The sequence below is a fragment of the Ischnura elegans genome, chromosome 12, assembly GCF_921293095.1.
Source record: "Ischnura elegans chromosome 12, ioIscEleg1.1, whole genome shotgun sequence".
NCBI lineage: Eukaryota > Metazoa > Arthropoda > Insecta > Odonata > Coenagrionidae > Ischnura > Ischnura elegans.
This window is the reverse complement of record NC_060257.1, coordinates 32,376,959-32,393,587: the sequence shown is the minus strand read 5'-3', so window position 1 is coordinate 32,393,587 and position 16,629 is coordinate 32,376,959. Positions and strand designations below refer to the sequence as shown.

The 16,629-nt window shown below is 37.9% G+C and overlaps 1 protein-coding gene across 4 annotated transcripts in view; it reads left to right on the top strand.

The window, feature by feature from the left end:
• LOC124168843 (anoctamin-5-like) overlaps positions 1–16,629 on the top strand; it is a 74,976-nt gene that overhangs the window by 39,734 nt on the left and 18,613 nt on the right. For 3 of the 4 annotated variants that reach the window (XM_046547188.1, XM_046547190.1, XM_046547189.1), the window contains exons 3-7: positions 6,387–6,954; positions 8,546–8,617; positions 11,000–11,104; positions 12,399–12,622; positions 13,380–13,546. In XM_046547188.1, coding sequence (XP_046403144.1) covers positions 6,387–6,954; positions 8,546–8,617; positions 11,000–11,104; positions 12,399–12,622; positions 13,380–13,546 — 1,136 coding nt within the window. The remainder of the gene's footprint in view (positions 1–6,386; positions 6,955–8,545; positions 8,618–10,999; positions 11,105–12,398; positions 12,623–13,379; positions 13,547–16,629) is intronic. The other variant, XM_046547191.1, reaches the window with a different exon arrangement.

Here is a 16,629-nt window from a genome sequence, read left to right as displayed (position 1 = left end):
TCTTCACAAATCTCACTATGTCTTCGCGTCGGATAATATTTTCTATTTCCTTGTTTGTTCTTATCCTCCAAGTTACCCCATCTGTCACGGGACCATATATCTTTCGCAAAATCTTCCGTTCAAATATCCGCAGAGCTTGCTCGTTTCCAGCGGAGATGCTCCACGTTTCTGCTCCATATGTCACGACCGGTCTGATAAGTGTCTTATAGATCTTGAATTTCATCTCCTTATATAGAAGAGTTGACTTCAGGAGCTTAAAATTAGCAAAGTAAGCCCTATTTCCAGCCATTATCCTCTTGTTGATCTCTTCTGTCATTGAGTTCTTACAGTTTAAATTAGTACCGAGGTAGCTGAAATATTTTACATTTTCAAAGTTGTACTGCCCAAATGTAACGTTTTGAGTCCATCTTCTGTCTTCCGTGGTCGACATTTTCATGTATTTCGTTTTTCTCTCATTGATTCTGAGCCCTATATTCTTACTCTTCTGTTCTAAGATTTTGAATATTTCTTTCAGAGATTCCATATTCCGTGCCATTAGAACTATGTCGTCGGCATGGGCACATGCCTGAGTAGATTTATGCACAATTGTCCCCTGTAACCCCAGTTCTTTCATGGCTTCATGTAGACACAGATTTAATAGTACTGCTGATAGAGAATCTCCTTTTCTTACTCCAGTTGTTATCTTAAAGGCTTCACTATCTTGCCCCCGATATAGGCCTTAGCTTGAGATCCTTCCATAGTCATATTTACCAACTTAGTTTTTTTGGTATTCCAAATCCCTCCAATGCCTTCAACATTTTACATCTATTTACACTATCAAAAGCTTGCTGGAAATCAATGAAAAATATATGTAGGTCAATGTTGTACTTATAACATTTCTCCATGAATTCATGTCTCATTACAAAGATTTGGCCGGTTGTTCCTCTTCTCGGCCTGAAGCCATATTGGTATTCACCAAGGATTACTTCAGCATACGTGTTAAGTCTCCTCTGCAGTATATAAGGAAGTATCTTATAAGTGACATTTAGTAATGTGATTCCCCAATAGTTGCTGCATTGCAATTTATCTCCCTTCTTGAATATAGGGCAAATTAAACCAATCTTCCATTTCTCAGGCATCTCTACTTTCTCCTATGTTTCACATATCAGTCTATGTAGGTTCTTTGTTAATTTTTTCCTCCATACTTGATTAACTCCGGTACAATTTGATCTTCCCCTGGAGCTCTCCCATTCCGCTGCCGTTTCAACGACTCCTCCACCTCCTCAATTGATGGCCTACTAATACTGGTGTCCACCCTTATGTCCAACATTTCTCCATCCTCATCTTCCTCATCTATCTCATTGACATTCAGCAATTTCTTAAAGTACTCGGCCCATCTTCCCATTACTTCTTCCTCTGTTCCAACCAACCTCCCATTCTTATCCTTACATGCGTTTGTTCTTGGTTGAAATTTATTTGTCATCCGTTTGATTGCCTAGTATAACTTTCTACTTTCATTTTGTGCGTTCAGTTCCTCAATCTTGTCCACATACCCTTTTAAGTACTGTTTTTTCCTTTTTCGTAGTATTTTATTTGCTTGTCTTCTGCTTTCTTTATATCTTTCGACATTTTGTCTTGTCTCTTTCTGGATGGTGATTCTTCGATCCATATTCTTCCTTTCCATAGCTTTTCTGCGCTCATTATCAAACGATTCTTCATTCCTTGTTCTCTTTCTTTCTCCTATGGTCTCCTTTGCAGCCTCTTCCATAGCCTTCTTTATATTAAGCCTTTTTCTCTCTATCGAGTCATTTACACTCAGGTTCTCTGCTCCATCTTCTAGTTTCTTACCCAGGATTTCCTGATATTGGGCTACAATTTTGCCGTCTCGCATCTGTTCTAGCAATTCACCGCTTTACACGACGCAATTTTGATTGCGCCTTCGCACGTACGTCAGATTGCGCAATGCCGTGTACCGTGTAAAACGGACTTATTTCTCATTGTATGTCTGTAATAAGTGTTGGTCCTCATGCATTGGTCATTATGATGACTCTAGCAGAACCCAAGTATGAGGCTATATTTCTTAAAATTATCCTCCTTGACGATAATTTAAGAGGAATTTATGAAGACAGCTGTTTTCAGTGCAATGTACCGAACAGTTATTATTTTGCAAGATTTATTAAAACTCTGACAAATGTATTTCTAAATAATTATACTAAAGTGAGGAATAACATTGGATGTCGCTAGACACACTTCCAATAAGAGAAAACACTCTACAATTATGTGACTGCTTTCAATTCGGTGACTATATATTTCAATAAAATCATCTGTTTTATACATAACTAATTTGTATCATTCCTGTCTGCTCCTGCTTCACAATCAGCAATGGATGCACGATTATGCCGAGGTAAGTAAAACAGCAGTTTTTTAGTGGATTTCCTTGCCGCAAAACGATTTCTTTTGCCGATATTCTACGCCGAAACAACAGACTTGGTCGCAGGTGAGAGCAATCCCGCAGGCCTCCTAGATGACGGGCTAGCGACGTTGCCACATCGGTCACTCCGGCCTGTTTAAAGACGGCCGTGCCTCGAGGCATTCGACGCAAGATATGACAAGCGGCTGAGTCGTATCCGTGAAAATAGGCAACCATGTGAACTTGGGAGAAGTGCGTGTTGCATAAGTGAACTCATCTAATCAGTCCCTTACGTCGCGTCGCTTATGGCCATGCGTAATTGTATCACTTATCAATAAGTCTTAACCCTTATCTTTCCACTTTAAATCTTATTGGATCACTCTCATTTAACATGGGTAAATAAAGCTATCAGGCTGCAACAGGAGATAGAGAGTAGGTAATCTTCGGTTTCGGCAAACGGAACTTATTGTCAGAAATCTTCATCTTCAGAATATTCTGACATATTTGTCCAGATGATTTGAAAATTGCATGGTAGAAAGTACTCAACTGTGACAAAAGAGCACAAATGCATGGAGGTGATCCCAAAAAATAGCCCCTTTCTTTCAAGCACGGTGGACTGAGTGATTGCTCGCGATTGCGACAGAGTACATTTCAAAGTCTCCCTTGAAACGGGGTTCATAAAATCACCAATCAATGGCCATTGTGTCTTAATTTTTGCGTAACTAAAATAGATTGAAATCAGTGAAAAAATAAAACTTTTTCGCATTTATTTACAAAATTGCATCAGCCAAACCAATGTTATTAATACCGGGTTGTTGGAATAATCATTTTTTCTATCATCAATCGATTATGTCGACTCATTCAACCCTAGCACTCATAAAAACTGATTCCCTTACTCTTACAATATTGAAAAAATATGGGTTTCAACACCTTAAACCGTAATGAAAATTCTGTTCGATGGGAATCAATTATAAATATTTGGATGAAAATAAAATGTAGAACAATACATCACTCTCGAAGATGCAACACCGTATCTCTCTCCGTTGTTGAGATAATAATTCACGAAATAGTGAAATTGTGCGATTTGAACAAAATTAAAAGTGTTCCGATCGCTCTGAACATTGGTTTTCCAACGATTTACGTGTAGATTCGACGATTGAAATTTTTGAAACATCGATTTTATGACCCCCAAAAAGTAGAGGCTTAGAGACAGTTAGCACAGTTACTTGTCAAAGATAGAAAAAAGAAAATTTAGTGTATCGACAATTTTTCCTACGGTTTCAGATAATTATAGAGGGGGTCGATTTTATAACGTTTTGTTATATTTGATCTCGTTCCCCCCAAAAATTTGTATGAGTGAGTCTGTCAGTGAGATGTCGGAAATGGGTTTCATAGTACAAATGACGCGGCAAACTTCGTACCGCCTAGTAATCAATGAACAGTTTAGTTAGACCATTTATAAATCAAGAGTGGCTGTACTGATTTTAACAATTTTATCCAATTATAATGAATTTTTAAAAAATAAATACAAATTACAAAAAATAATTATTACAATGGCTTGTGAGAAAGAAATTTTCTTTATTCAATCTACATAGGGTGGACCGGGGCACGTATACGCGGATTTTTTCATTCATTTCCTAAGTTTTATGTTAAAACTTACGACATTTTAGACATTGTGGTCTTATAAAGCTGTTAATAAATTCGAAATTTTAAGTTTTCAGTTGTTGTACTATTTGTGTTTTTAACTGCAAAAAAATGACAGGTGCAAGTCTTTTGCGTAAACTTGCCCCGTTCTTGGATCAAACTTACGCAACGCTAGACCGATGTTTGGCTGACGCTCACATTGCGTGATTTGCTTCTGATACATATTTTGATTCTGAATTACGAAGTTTAAGTCATCCACATCTTCGTTCTTAGCCGCCAAAATTGCTCGCTTACTCAACCATTTGTTTTTTTTTTGTGGTGATCAATCATGTTCGGGTACACAGCGCATCTTTCGATGTAACGAAATTGTAAAAATTCCAAGGAAATGAAATCAATATGCTCGATTCGTTGATAGGAACATCGCCATTACCGTAAGTCAACAATTGCTTGGAGATTTGTTTACACACATGGTAGTGACGTGTTTGTTGACGGCTCAACTCGACTGGGCTTTCAGAGATTTCACTCATTTGTGCATCATGGGGATACGTAGCCAAAACATTCGTGTTTTTCGGTGGTGTGCGGGTTGTCTAAACTGGTAATTTGTTGTAAATTCGCTCGCATCGAAAAATCAAAAAGGAAAAGAAATTATTTAATCGACTACATTTTTTGCTTAGTGCTGACACTCTTTCCGAAGTTTCTGAAATCCGCCAGATTTTGCGAAAAATTTACAACTTTAGGGCTCCGGCAGCAGTGGTCTGTCGTCACTTCTAAATGTCGCCACCCGTTTTCTCCTCTAAAATTCAAATAATATTATACGATAAACGATTCGGTTCGTAAATGCGATAGTACTAATATCATCATGGAGGATTTCTTTCTGGGGGGCACAAGCAAGGCTGTATCCAGGATTTAGTTCAGGGGGGCACAAGGATACCTCGTAATACAAACCGAACACAATGATAATGGGACTGTGTTAAAAATCTTGCATATTTTTTAAGGGTCTGGGGGGGGGGGGCACGTTCCCCCGTGCCCCCCCCCCATCTCTTTCAAAATTGATGCTTAAAAATATTGGTGATCAAGATCAAACTCATTGTGTTATTATTCTGGGAACTGCAATTTATCAATAATCAGCCAATATTTATCAATTGATCTCTTCCATGTTTGTTGTGCATCATTTAAGGTTGCTTACGTTTTTTTCTGGTTTTTCATGAGAAATTTTACAATGGATTAGGGGGCATCCATTAATTAAGTGGTGCGTTTAGTGGGGGGAGGGAGTCAAGACGATTCTCACCCAAGCTGACGTGGGGGATAAAGGGGGACCCTGGCAAGCACCACGTAATTTTTTTCCACAAGAAATGTAAAATTGTGATGTTAGTCCTATTAAATGCTAATATTGACTAATCTTAAATAAATTAACAAATTTTATTTTTATTTTAAATAAAATGCAACGAAGCATAGATTAATGCATTAATTCTAAAAATATGCATTTTTGAATTGTGAGATTGGAGGGAGAGGGTCGAGCCAAATCTCACAATAACTCACTAAGGAGTAAGGGAGAGTCCAAAAATTGCCAGAATCACTTCATGTAATTAAGGGACATCCTCCCCACCAGTTGGAATCAAATTTTATGTTGTGCGAGTATCAAAAATATTTCGCAGTTGTATTATATAGCATTTTATCCAGAAAAATAGGCACAAATAGGCAAATAAGTTTTGATGAGTGGTTGCACCACGAAACATTGAAAAAAGTGTCGTTTATGTTAAATATTCAATGTTTGGTCCGGTGGCGTAGCAAGGGAGGGAGGAAAGGGTGAAAGGGGGGTCTAGACTCCCTCCCTCCCCCCGAAATATTAAAACACAATTACTATTCTTCATAAAAGAAAACAAAATATTGAAAAATCATGAATTCGCAAAATATTTCTTTGACCAATGAAGTTTTTTTCGATTATTAAAAGTGTTAAAGTTAGTTTAAAACCCTCTACTTAGTACTCTTTTTTTTCCAAAACTTTTCCCCTTGTTTTTGGATGCTTTTGTAAACCTATTTTCCCCCCCTTCCAAAATAAATTCCTGGCTACTCCACTGGTATGGTCTTATTATAGCACTCTAATTAACTGAAACTGTCCTAAAACAGCATATAAATTAAATTGAAATTTGTTGGTGATCTTTTCAGAAATTTCATTTTAAAATCAACATATTTCAAGGTCGTGACCAAAAATTGCCAAAAACACCTCACGTAATAAATGGACACCCCCTCACATTATCATAACCAAGTTATATATCTTGCCATTCCTTCATATGGTTATAAGATGGACCATATTAAAATTTGCAATCCTTACCATTTTGGCTTTTTATTTCAGGAACCAAACAGCCCCCGGGGAGTTTCAGAATGGGGTGGCCGGGGAAGAGGGTGGCACTATGCGCCGTGTGGATTTTGTCCTGACATATCACGACCACAACCACGACCACCACGAAAGTTCAGATTCCATGAAGAAAAGGCGTAGAAAGATCTTTGAGGAGAACCTGGAGGCAGAAGGCTTGGAGCTTGAGCGTCAACCTTCCATCCACTCCACCAGCATCCCCTCATTCCTGAAGATAAGTGTGCCGTATGAGGTCATGTGCGTGTATGCCGAAATACTGGAGTTTCGTAAACCATTGAAGCCACACCTCATGGAGAAGGAGAGTAGTCACGTACCACTTGGTTCCCATTCTCAGCAGTCTGTTCGGAAAAGGAGGGGAGGAAACCTGACTCTACGTCGTACTCACGCCCCCACCCACATCCCAAACTTCAAGACTGAGTTTCGAGTCAACCTCGAACAGATTTTTGACATACCTGCCGACAGGGAATCGTTCTTCACATCTGCAGAGAGAGCACAAGTGGTTTGGTACATCTTGAGGAGGAGTACGTTTGGAGAGAAGGATAGTGAGGTGAGAACATATTTTTATAACTTTTAGACTATATTGCATTTACATGTGTCATTCTGCCACAGTTCAACAAATGATTGACCTCTACGGTGTCGGATTTTGATCAAAATTTCCATTTGGGCATGTGTCTTCACCTCATACTACAAAATTCAAAGGCTATTTTGAGTAAAAGAAATTTGTGCCAAAAAGGTGCATTTTCGACTTTCATCTTCATCTATATACAACCACAAAAGCTACCTAAAAAGGCATTTAGCAAGGGGTGTTAGGATACTAGCCATTTACATTTTAAAATCAAATTCTCAAACAAAATTACAACTAGCATTTCGATACCTCCACTGCACGTGCACTCTACAATCCCCCACCTAATCAAATACGCTCATCTAGGAGCCCAACGTTATGAATCTGCTCAGCTGGCAGTAGCTGGAGCATAAACGCTCACCTCCCATACTCCAAGATTTGGAGATGAACTTTTGTGCTCCGGCTATGTCCAGCATAGCAGATTCGTAATGTTGGGCTCGTAGATGAGTGGATTTGATTCAGTGGGCGATCATTGAGTGCTTGCACAGTAGAGGTATCGATTTATTAAGTCCTTTATGGTAAAAAATTAACAAACATATCTATCTTTTCGGGCCAACATTGCTCTTAATTTATCACTTCTGTTGGACCTGGAAATATTGTGGGCAGTGGCACCGACTCCATGGGGCCTGAGGGGGCCCGAGCCCCCTCAAAAATTCGTTATGGGGGATGAGGAAAAAATATGTCAGGGTTGTCAAATTTCCCCGCTGTGTCAAGTTATGGAGAGTGGAGTTTTCAGGGTTCCAATGTTGATCATATGGCTCTTCTAAAATGCTTTAAAAACTTCAAAACCTGCTATTCATAAAATTTCCTGGGGAAAAACACCTGGTATAGGCCCCTCAAAATTTTATTTTTAAGCCGGCACCCCTGATTGTGGGGCTGTAAGATGATATTCTCCATGTCGCTCCAAAAGATATATATTCTCCATTGTTCAAGCAACCTAAGCCATTTTCAGAAAAATAAATTTATACAAATTATGTGCATATTCGTTTTTTCACATTTTTGCCAAAGAAAAGTCTCTTGAATCCTGATTCCTTAAACATATTACTCCACCCAATCGTTAATTTTTTTTCTGGTTTTCCGTGAGACTTTTTAAAATGGTTCACATTGTCATAACCAAGTAATCTGCCTTGCCATTCCTTCATATAGTAATGAGATGGACTGTGTTTAAATTTCTTGCCTTTTCTAAATTTATTTACATGAAACTTAAATATTAACGCAATAAATAGTCTGTATAGATCTTTGGTTCTCCTGCTAACAAAATGACATGTTACCTAAGTTTTTAATGCAAAGAATTTAAATACTGGATGCAAACTTTTTAGCATTTCGAATCTTGCTGAATATTCTACATTTGAATGAAAGTATTATTTTGGTATGATATGCCTATGCCTTTCAATATGCCTAAAGATAGAATTTGGTTGGAGAATGGTTGGACTAGGGAGACATTTCATATGCAGTATAACTATTGTTTTTTAACATTCTTTAGAATATAATTTTTATGTTCTTGCATTGTGTGCAGCCTACTCAATCCCCATGGGCTCAGCGCAGTATTCGAATGTTGAGTGAAGCATTTGTGACATATCGTCAACAAGTGAGCTACATAGTGTTTCTTTTCTTGTTGCATTCCCTTCGTATGCTAGCTTTTAATCTCATGAGATTGTGCATTTGGACTTTTTTTTAGTATGGTGCTGTTATGTGCAAAGTATGGTGCAATTATGTGCAAAGTATGGTCCTATTATGTGCGAAGTATGGTGCTATTTTTTCATGCTTACTATCTAGGTATCTTGCCAGCTCATTTTATTGGTTGAATACACACTCCATAGGTACGTGAGGTTTTGGGGATACCATCGGAATACAATATTTGACATGCGTAGTATTGTTCATGCATTTACATTTTTTGCATTTGCCATTATCTTTGCTATAAATTTATTTCATATATCTCTGAACTCTTTAGCAGTTACTTCTTTTATTTTTCAATGGAAATACGAGGGTGAACCTAAAAGTAAGGTCTCCAATTTTTTTTGTCACATCATATGACATTTATTTGAACTGTTGGAGGCATCGTTGGAAAGGTCATGATTTCAGCTATTTTTCTATGTAGTCATCCTGGCGCTCGATGACTTTCCTCATCCGCACGATGAACTTTTGTATCCCGTTGTCACACAAGCTTCCATCGGCGTTACGAAGATAGGCGTTGATGTGCTTTTGCACGTCATCGTCTGTCATGAATTTCATCCTTCATTGTTGTTTCTTCGGGGCGAGCAATATGCGGAAATCACTCGGTGATAGAGTCCAAAAAATCATCTCCTTCCTCGACAAAGTGGCGCACAACTTCTTCTGCACATTCCACGCACTGCCTCTAGTGGTCCTCAGTGACCTGTTTTGGCACCTACCTGGCAATGGATGTTTGTGCGGCTGGAAAGGAACATTTGATACCATTTATAAACGTTTTTAAGATCCATACATTTTGCACCGTAAATTTAAACCAACTAGTGATTAATGTCGATAGTTTTCATCTTTTTCCCGGTCAAAAATTGTCTGACAGACCAAATTTCACACCAGGATGGAGTCGTGAGGGGAAGCTCCATGGAAACAGCTGCTGTGCCAACAATGAGCAGTCGACAGCTTGAGAGTGATTATGCAGGAACCAAGGAACATGATGGTATTGGTGGATTGCACCCTACACTTCATGCAGCAACGTAACGGCTTAGGAGACATTATTTTTAAGTTTACACTCGTAAATAATGGATTGGATGTACAAAAAAACTATGGCTGCTTGAATTTTATTTTGTTTGCTAAAAATGTTTATGCTTCAAAGTTTGGGAGTGTGGAATTTCTTTAGGACTTGATCAGTATTCCCTCTCTTCTAATATCTGGTTGGTTTACTCATAGAAAGCCGTGTAGAATTTCCAAATAACAAACTTCAGCCTCCATTTAACAGGAAGAATTTGACCATCAACAACACTATGCAAAATATGTATGGAATAAAAAAAATACTATTTTGGACTGGAGAGTGTTGCATTGTAATTCACTGAGTACATAATCCTTATACTGAGACCTGAGTAACTTAGTGTGACTCAAAGGATATTTTTGGCAGCTGGTCTCTGTCTCCTCTATTAGTACACATTGATGTATTTTTAGTGCAAACCAGTGTAGTACTCTTCATGAATTTTCACTGTAGTTTTTCTTATTTTTCTGCCATGTTTGAATTTTTTCTATGGAATATACATATATTGCCAATACCATTGTTTATCATCATCTCAGGACTGCTTACTTTGGAAGTCATTTCTTAATTTACTATCCTTGATTTATTGCCATGCTTTCACCAAATAGATATTCCATCTCTTATATCCCATGAGAAAAGATATTATTGTAGCTACTGGGAAATTATTTTGTGATTCAAGATTTAGTTTTACATATAGGTACCTAGTACATACATATCTTAAGAGTATGCATACTTCCCTCTTAATCAGTCATTTTTGGTGATGGGCTAATCATATATTTCAATAATATTATCTACATATTTTAATATTTGAGATACAGTCCAATGCTGAGCTGGGTATCCTATGCTTACACTGAAAATTTCAAGATGAGAGCAAAAGTTTTACACAAGTGATCCATTACAAAAAAGAAAAACTGGTTCAGAGGTAGGAATGCATTCCTCTAAAGACAAATATGTACACATAAAACCAAATCCTGGATCACATAATTTTTTGGCATAGCTACGATTATGTATATCTATTTCAATGGGTATAATGGATGGAATAAGAAAAGTAACTCCACTATATGTATTTGAATAAATTTGAAAAATAAAATTTCCCCCATCTTCTTATTCAAATGTAAACCGTAAATATATATGGATTATGGTAGCATCTTATCTTAGGAAACTCCCATACCTTATTTGTCATACCTCAGGAATGATTTCTCAGCGATGACATGATATTTATTCATGATGCTTTTTTTCTCATGGCAGGTGGGAATATTTTCTCTCTTGGCCAATGGAACTTACCATGATGCTTACCCCCTCCATGATGGTGATTATAAGCCTGAACCTGCTGGGGGTCTCTCCTCAGACTTAGTAAGTCTTTACTAAACTTGAAAAAGTATTTATCTCTAATTTGTACCACATTTCTGTATTCAATCAGTTATTGAAGTTGGCTGTTTTTCAAAGAATTCTGTGTGGAATATAATTAGGATCCGCTCATTTACATTTATTTTGATGAATTTTATTGAGACGCAGAGAAGATTTTTTGAGTTTCATTATAGTGTTTTCTTTAGGATATGAATTCTTTAAAATTCTATAGTTAACTTGTGACTATCCAGGCTAATGATGGGGAGAGGTGGCATAAATAATTGGAAAACACAGATAGATCCAACTTGCACTTATATTTCTTATAATACTCATAATGAACATAAATCAAACAATATATTTTACTTACGCGCATACATAGTCTATTATTTTAGATCTAGCTCTAATTAAGAGTTTACTCCTCACGATCACTTATCTTTTTAGCGGCGATAATGTCATTGTACTTGTATTCCAACTGCTCCGTATACTCCAGCAAACTGTCTATGTAGGCGAGCTCTTGGACATGACTCATGATTATGTGTCTGCTTCCACTTCCCCCAGACTTCACTTCCACCACTCCCTTCCTTTCCCATTTGACCTTGACCATTTGCCTGATACCTGCCTTCTTGAGTGTGACAAAATCTTCAGTTCCCTTCTGTTAGTGGTTTAACATGAATTTATATTCCTACTAGAAGACAGTGGTTATGGTGTAAAAGAATAATAAGCCTTCAACTCAGATCGATTGATGCTTCATTTAAAGGAAATCACATAAGAAGGTATTGTTGCTAAGAGTACATAAATAAAATAGTTTGGTCGCCAACAAACGAGGACAAAACATCAGTGATAAAGAAGTGAACATAGAACGCAACTAAAAATTACAAATAACAACACCTTCAGCTATATTCAACTGCATGCAAAACTGTGGCAATAATTGTGAATTTGTGCTATGAAAAATACATTTAAAGATAGAAACATAGATAATATTTCCTTAATTTACGGTTGCTCATCCATTGAAACACTCCTCTGAAATGAATCAAGAGATTTCTCTGCCATTCATAATCTTATGCGATACTAGAGCTGATATCCAACTCCCTATCCCACATCCTTGGTGTTGCACGTCTCACCTCCTTTCGCTATGCAGTTTGAAACATTCTGAGCTTACACAACTGGTCCAGTCGTAAAGATATTTTAAAGGAAACTGCCTTTTTTTATGAGTTAATCTCAAAGTATTGGAAAAGATTTGTGTATGTATTCTCCACACCAATTACTCATTTGTAATTTTTTTTCTGATTTTGATTTCCAGCCGCCTGGAATGAGGTGTCGACTAAAACGTGAATGGGCTCGCCCAGGGGCTTGGCGTAAAGCTCAACCGCTTGATGAAATCCGAGAGTACTTTGGGGATGAAGTTGCCTTGTACTTTGCATGGCTTGGCCTCTACACAAAATCATTGATTCCTGCCGCTGCTATTGGTGTAGCTTGCTTTTTTTTCGGCCTTATACAGCTGGCTACACCAGACAAGGAGCCAGTGTAAGTGGTGTCTCACAATTTATTTTATGAAAACTTATTCAATAAATGCATGAATAAATACTTTAAAAATTTTGAACGATACAAGAGAGCATGGATCATTCAGTCTTTGAGTAACTGTTTGCAGGATTTGTTCTCAATCCTCCATTGCTTCTTTTCCTGTCCTTTCTGAACTTTGAATTACTATTTCAAGAAATTTATTAGTCAGATCTTTAGTGCTGAATTTTTGCTTTTTTAGACACTTGTCAATGTTAAAAAGAGTACATCAAAAATTTGAAAATTCGTGTATAACACTCATTTTAGGTGAAAAGCTCATTTGTATTATAAATATTTATAGTTGGTGTTAAGATTAAAATCATTTCATGCCAGCATATATATTTCATGTTGCTATTTGTAATGTGCATCGTAAAATTGCACCAAGATATTAGGAGCTTCTATTTTTCCCATTATTTTATAATTCATTGACATACAATGGAATTCCCATTGAAAAATCCTGAGGAGCAATTAAACAAATATGCTGTAGTAAAACAAGTAACTTGTTCTATTTTGTACTTGTCTATTGTTTTACATCATGAAGTATTTTGGAACAGATTAGCTTCATGATATGGGGGTGTTATTAGTAGGATATGTATTTGAAATGCATGAAAATTGGAATATTTAGTTGATTATTCATGTATCTACATTGTTGAATGAACTAATGCAATCTTTTTTTGTTCAATTCAACTCTGTGTAATTAGTAAAATTCTTTTCATTTTCGGAGGGAGGAGGTATGCTATGGGAGTATGGGGAATGAAATGTTGTGTGCTCGCTGTACTGATGGTTCATGCTCCGAAGAGCAGCTGAGAGCCTCATGCGGAACTAGAATCCTTCTACTGCTGTTTGATCATCCTGCAACTGTTGCATTCTCAGTTTTCATGTCCTTTTGGGGTGAGTAATTACTGAGAAACATTCTTGGGTTCGCAACTTATAAATGATACAAGCATAAATATTTCACAATCGAAATTCATTTTAACTGATACAATACAGAACATAGAAAGCATGATAGCATAGGTGGTGTATCCTTAAATAGGTCCAATTTGGATGTTCGATATATTGAAGGGGCAGGTCAGGACCTCAATCGGTAGAGTTTAACCCTTTCGAGACGGCGGAGTTTTCGTCTTAGCATGACTGCAGTACTGAGCCCCAAGAGACTCTTCTTTCTCATGGTACGGAGCATTTTTGGAGAGCATTCGTTAAGAAGGGTCTCGGTGAACCTTTTTCGACCCCTCCACGCTGGGACTTCGCATTATCTCGGACTCCGAGAGTAGTTGCGCTTCCTCCTTTCCGGGTTTACGACCATACCTGCGGCATTGGTTCACGGTCAACTTATGTATTGCTTATACAGTGGAACCTCGTTAAAGCGAGTACGGGCTATAGCGACACTCCCGCTATAACGAGAGATAGCCGATGCACCGTCAATTGACCCTATAATAAGCGTGTTAAAAAAATCGTTTTAACGACACCCTTTTGGTGCTGCCTCTCGCCATAGCGAGGGTTTCACCGCCGGAAGACTTTCATCAAGACTCCTTAACCTCTATAATTTCTAGCGATCTGTTAGATATGAAGTTAATGGAGTGCTCAGTCTCAAATTTATGTGGTTAACTGTCGTTCGATAAATAAGTAGTTAATTTTGGTGAAAATATTGTGGCATTAGCATTCGCGAATGCTTCATCTTCTTTTGTTCCTCGGACGGCAGAAAGCAGTCGGCAGCATACCCGCACGTCCGTGAGTTGCGTGAATAGAAAGCATTTGATGGCAGTCACCATGGCCAAAAAAACACCAAACACGTCTAAGTGAGAAAATAAAAATAAAGGAGTAATATGAGAGTGTCGAAATTAATTTATCTTCCTATTCGCTCTGCAAAATTATAAAAACACAGAAGCGCCCAAGGAATGCAGACGATGAATAGTTATAAGTAGCTTTGTTCGGGTGGTTTTGCCCATTCCAATCTGCGGGAACTTCTGAGAAAGGGGCTACGCCCAAGCCTAAAGCGGAACATTTCAGGGATAGATTGCGAATCGATAATTTTAAGAGTGCAGAAGGTTGATTATACTAATGCGAAGCACCAAAGCGTTATCTCCCCTCATAATTGCTGGTCATGCCTGCGGTGTAAACCCGAAGTCGTGGAAGAAAGGACTCCGATCGTAAGTATCTTTAGAAGTATTCCCCGCGTCATATAACATAGACGAAACGGAACTTTTTTACATACAACTCCCCGACAAAACCCTTGCAGTATGAGGTATTTCTTGCAATGATGCCTCTAAAGGTAGGTAGTGCGCCTTAGCGATGATGTAGGATGTACGAAGCAATGATACTCAGCGTGAATTGCCCGGATGGACGTATTTATTCTCCGTTGCGGATTTACAAGGGTGAACTATTCGCGTCAGTGGTCGGAGTCGTACTGGCGCTCTCTTTTGTCACGTGGGTAGCCGAGCATCCCCTGGTGGCCGCTGGAAGAACTCGCAGAACAACTAACTCGTTTGCAGTGCCGTGGTAAACTCGGTGTATTACTTCAAATACGTCGCGAGCGTAACACTCAAAAAGAAACTTTTTTTCAACAACGGCAATTTTAATCACATCATTTTTCAAGCTTAGCAATTTTTTTACCGTAGATTGTGTAGGTATTACATTATTTGATAGAAAAAGTCTTCCTAGGCGGGAACGTTATACAACCTTCCACCGTTTTCGCCTGTAGAAACAAATGTAACGCGTTATTTCACTTCACTGCCGCATAACGTACAGAAACAATAAACATACACCAATGGAAACATTTGAGGCATTAAATAACCGCGATACTGTTTTATCAATTAATTTTTGAATTTTCAGTGGAAAATACCAAAATAATAGAATGATCACGTAAATGAACTAGTTAAGTGCATAGAAAAATGGCTTCGTCGGTTGTGCATTGGCATAATGATTGACGAAACAATGCTTTCCATGATTTTTATTCAGTGCGGCGCTTATAAATTGTTTGAATAGTTAGTCATTGTTTGAGTTAGGAAATTTAGTGATGCAAAAAAAACATCGCCTTTCGTCTGGATTTATGCTTACGTTTATCGGATAGATGTTTATCTGTCGCCGCACCACTCCTGTTCCTGTATATCTGTTCGCAAAAGGTATATTGGCTATTATTTACTCCACCTCCGGTAAAGCGACAATTCGCTATAGCGAGTGTTTATTAGTACACCGTGGGGGGTCGTTATATCGAGGTTGCACTGTATGTATTTAACAAATGGATAATTGCTGCGTGCACGTAAATTACAGACTTTGAATTGAATTCCTCATTTTTACTGAGCATTGTCAAATTTTAAACGAAGTTCTAAGCCGATTATTAACGCATTTAATGCAGCAACAATTTCCATGTTGATTTTTATACATAACTCGAGATATAAGTTAATATTTGACGTAGAATTTCGTTTAAAAATTGTAAACGCTGCTCAAAAGACAAATAATTCAATTCTTAGTGTATATTTCTTGAGAAATGAACAAATATTTATTTCAAAATTTGACTATATAAACAATTGAATTACCGCTGTCCCGTACCGCTGAGAGGGGTTCTAAAATATGAAGAGTCCGGGTACCTGCTCCCGGATTCCGAGGGTTAATCCTAACCCCTGAAGCATCGGGTCCCAAGACAAAGACGTCGTAAACCCACGACCGTCCTAAAAGGGAGGGAGCTAGAAAACGTATACATACGGCTTTCGATCTCCTGGCCAGGAAAATCTCACACGTATATATACGACCGTCGTCTCCCGGGTCAGGAAACGTCCGCACGTATATATACGTGTACAGTAGGGAAAAGGTTAAGAGGTTTATTATCTCTTCTGTAACTTATTTTTGCATTGTGTTTATTTTAAATGGGCGCTACGTGAATTGTAGTAAAATTCTCCATAAAAAGTTAGCTGGGTCCTGAGATTGAACTACATATCTTTGGTCTTTCCGACCTAGGTCCAGACCATTAAGCTCTTCAA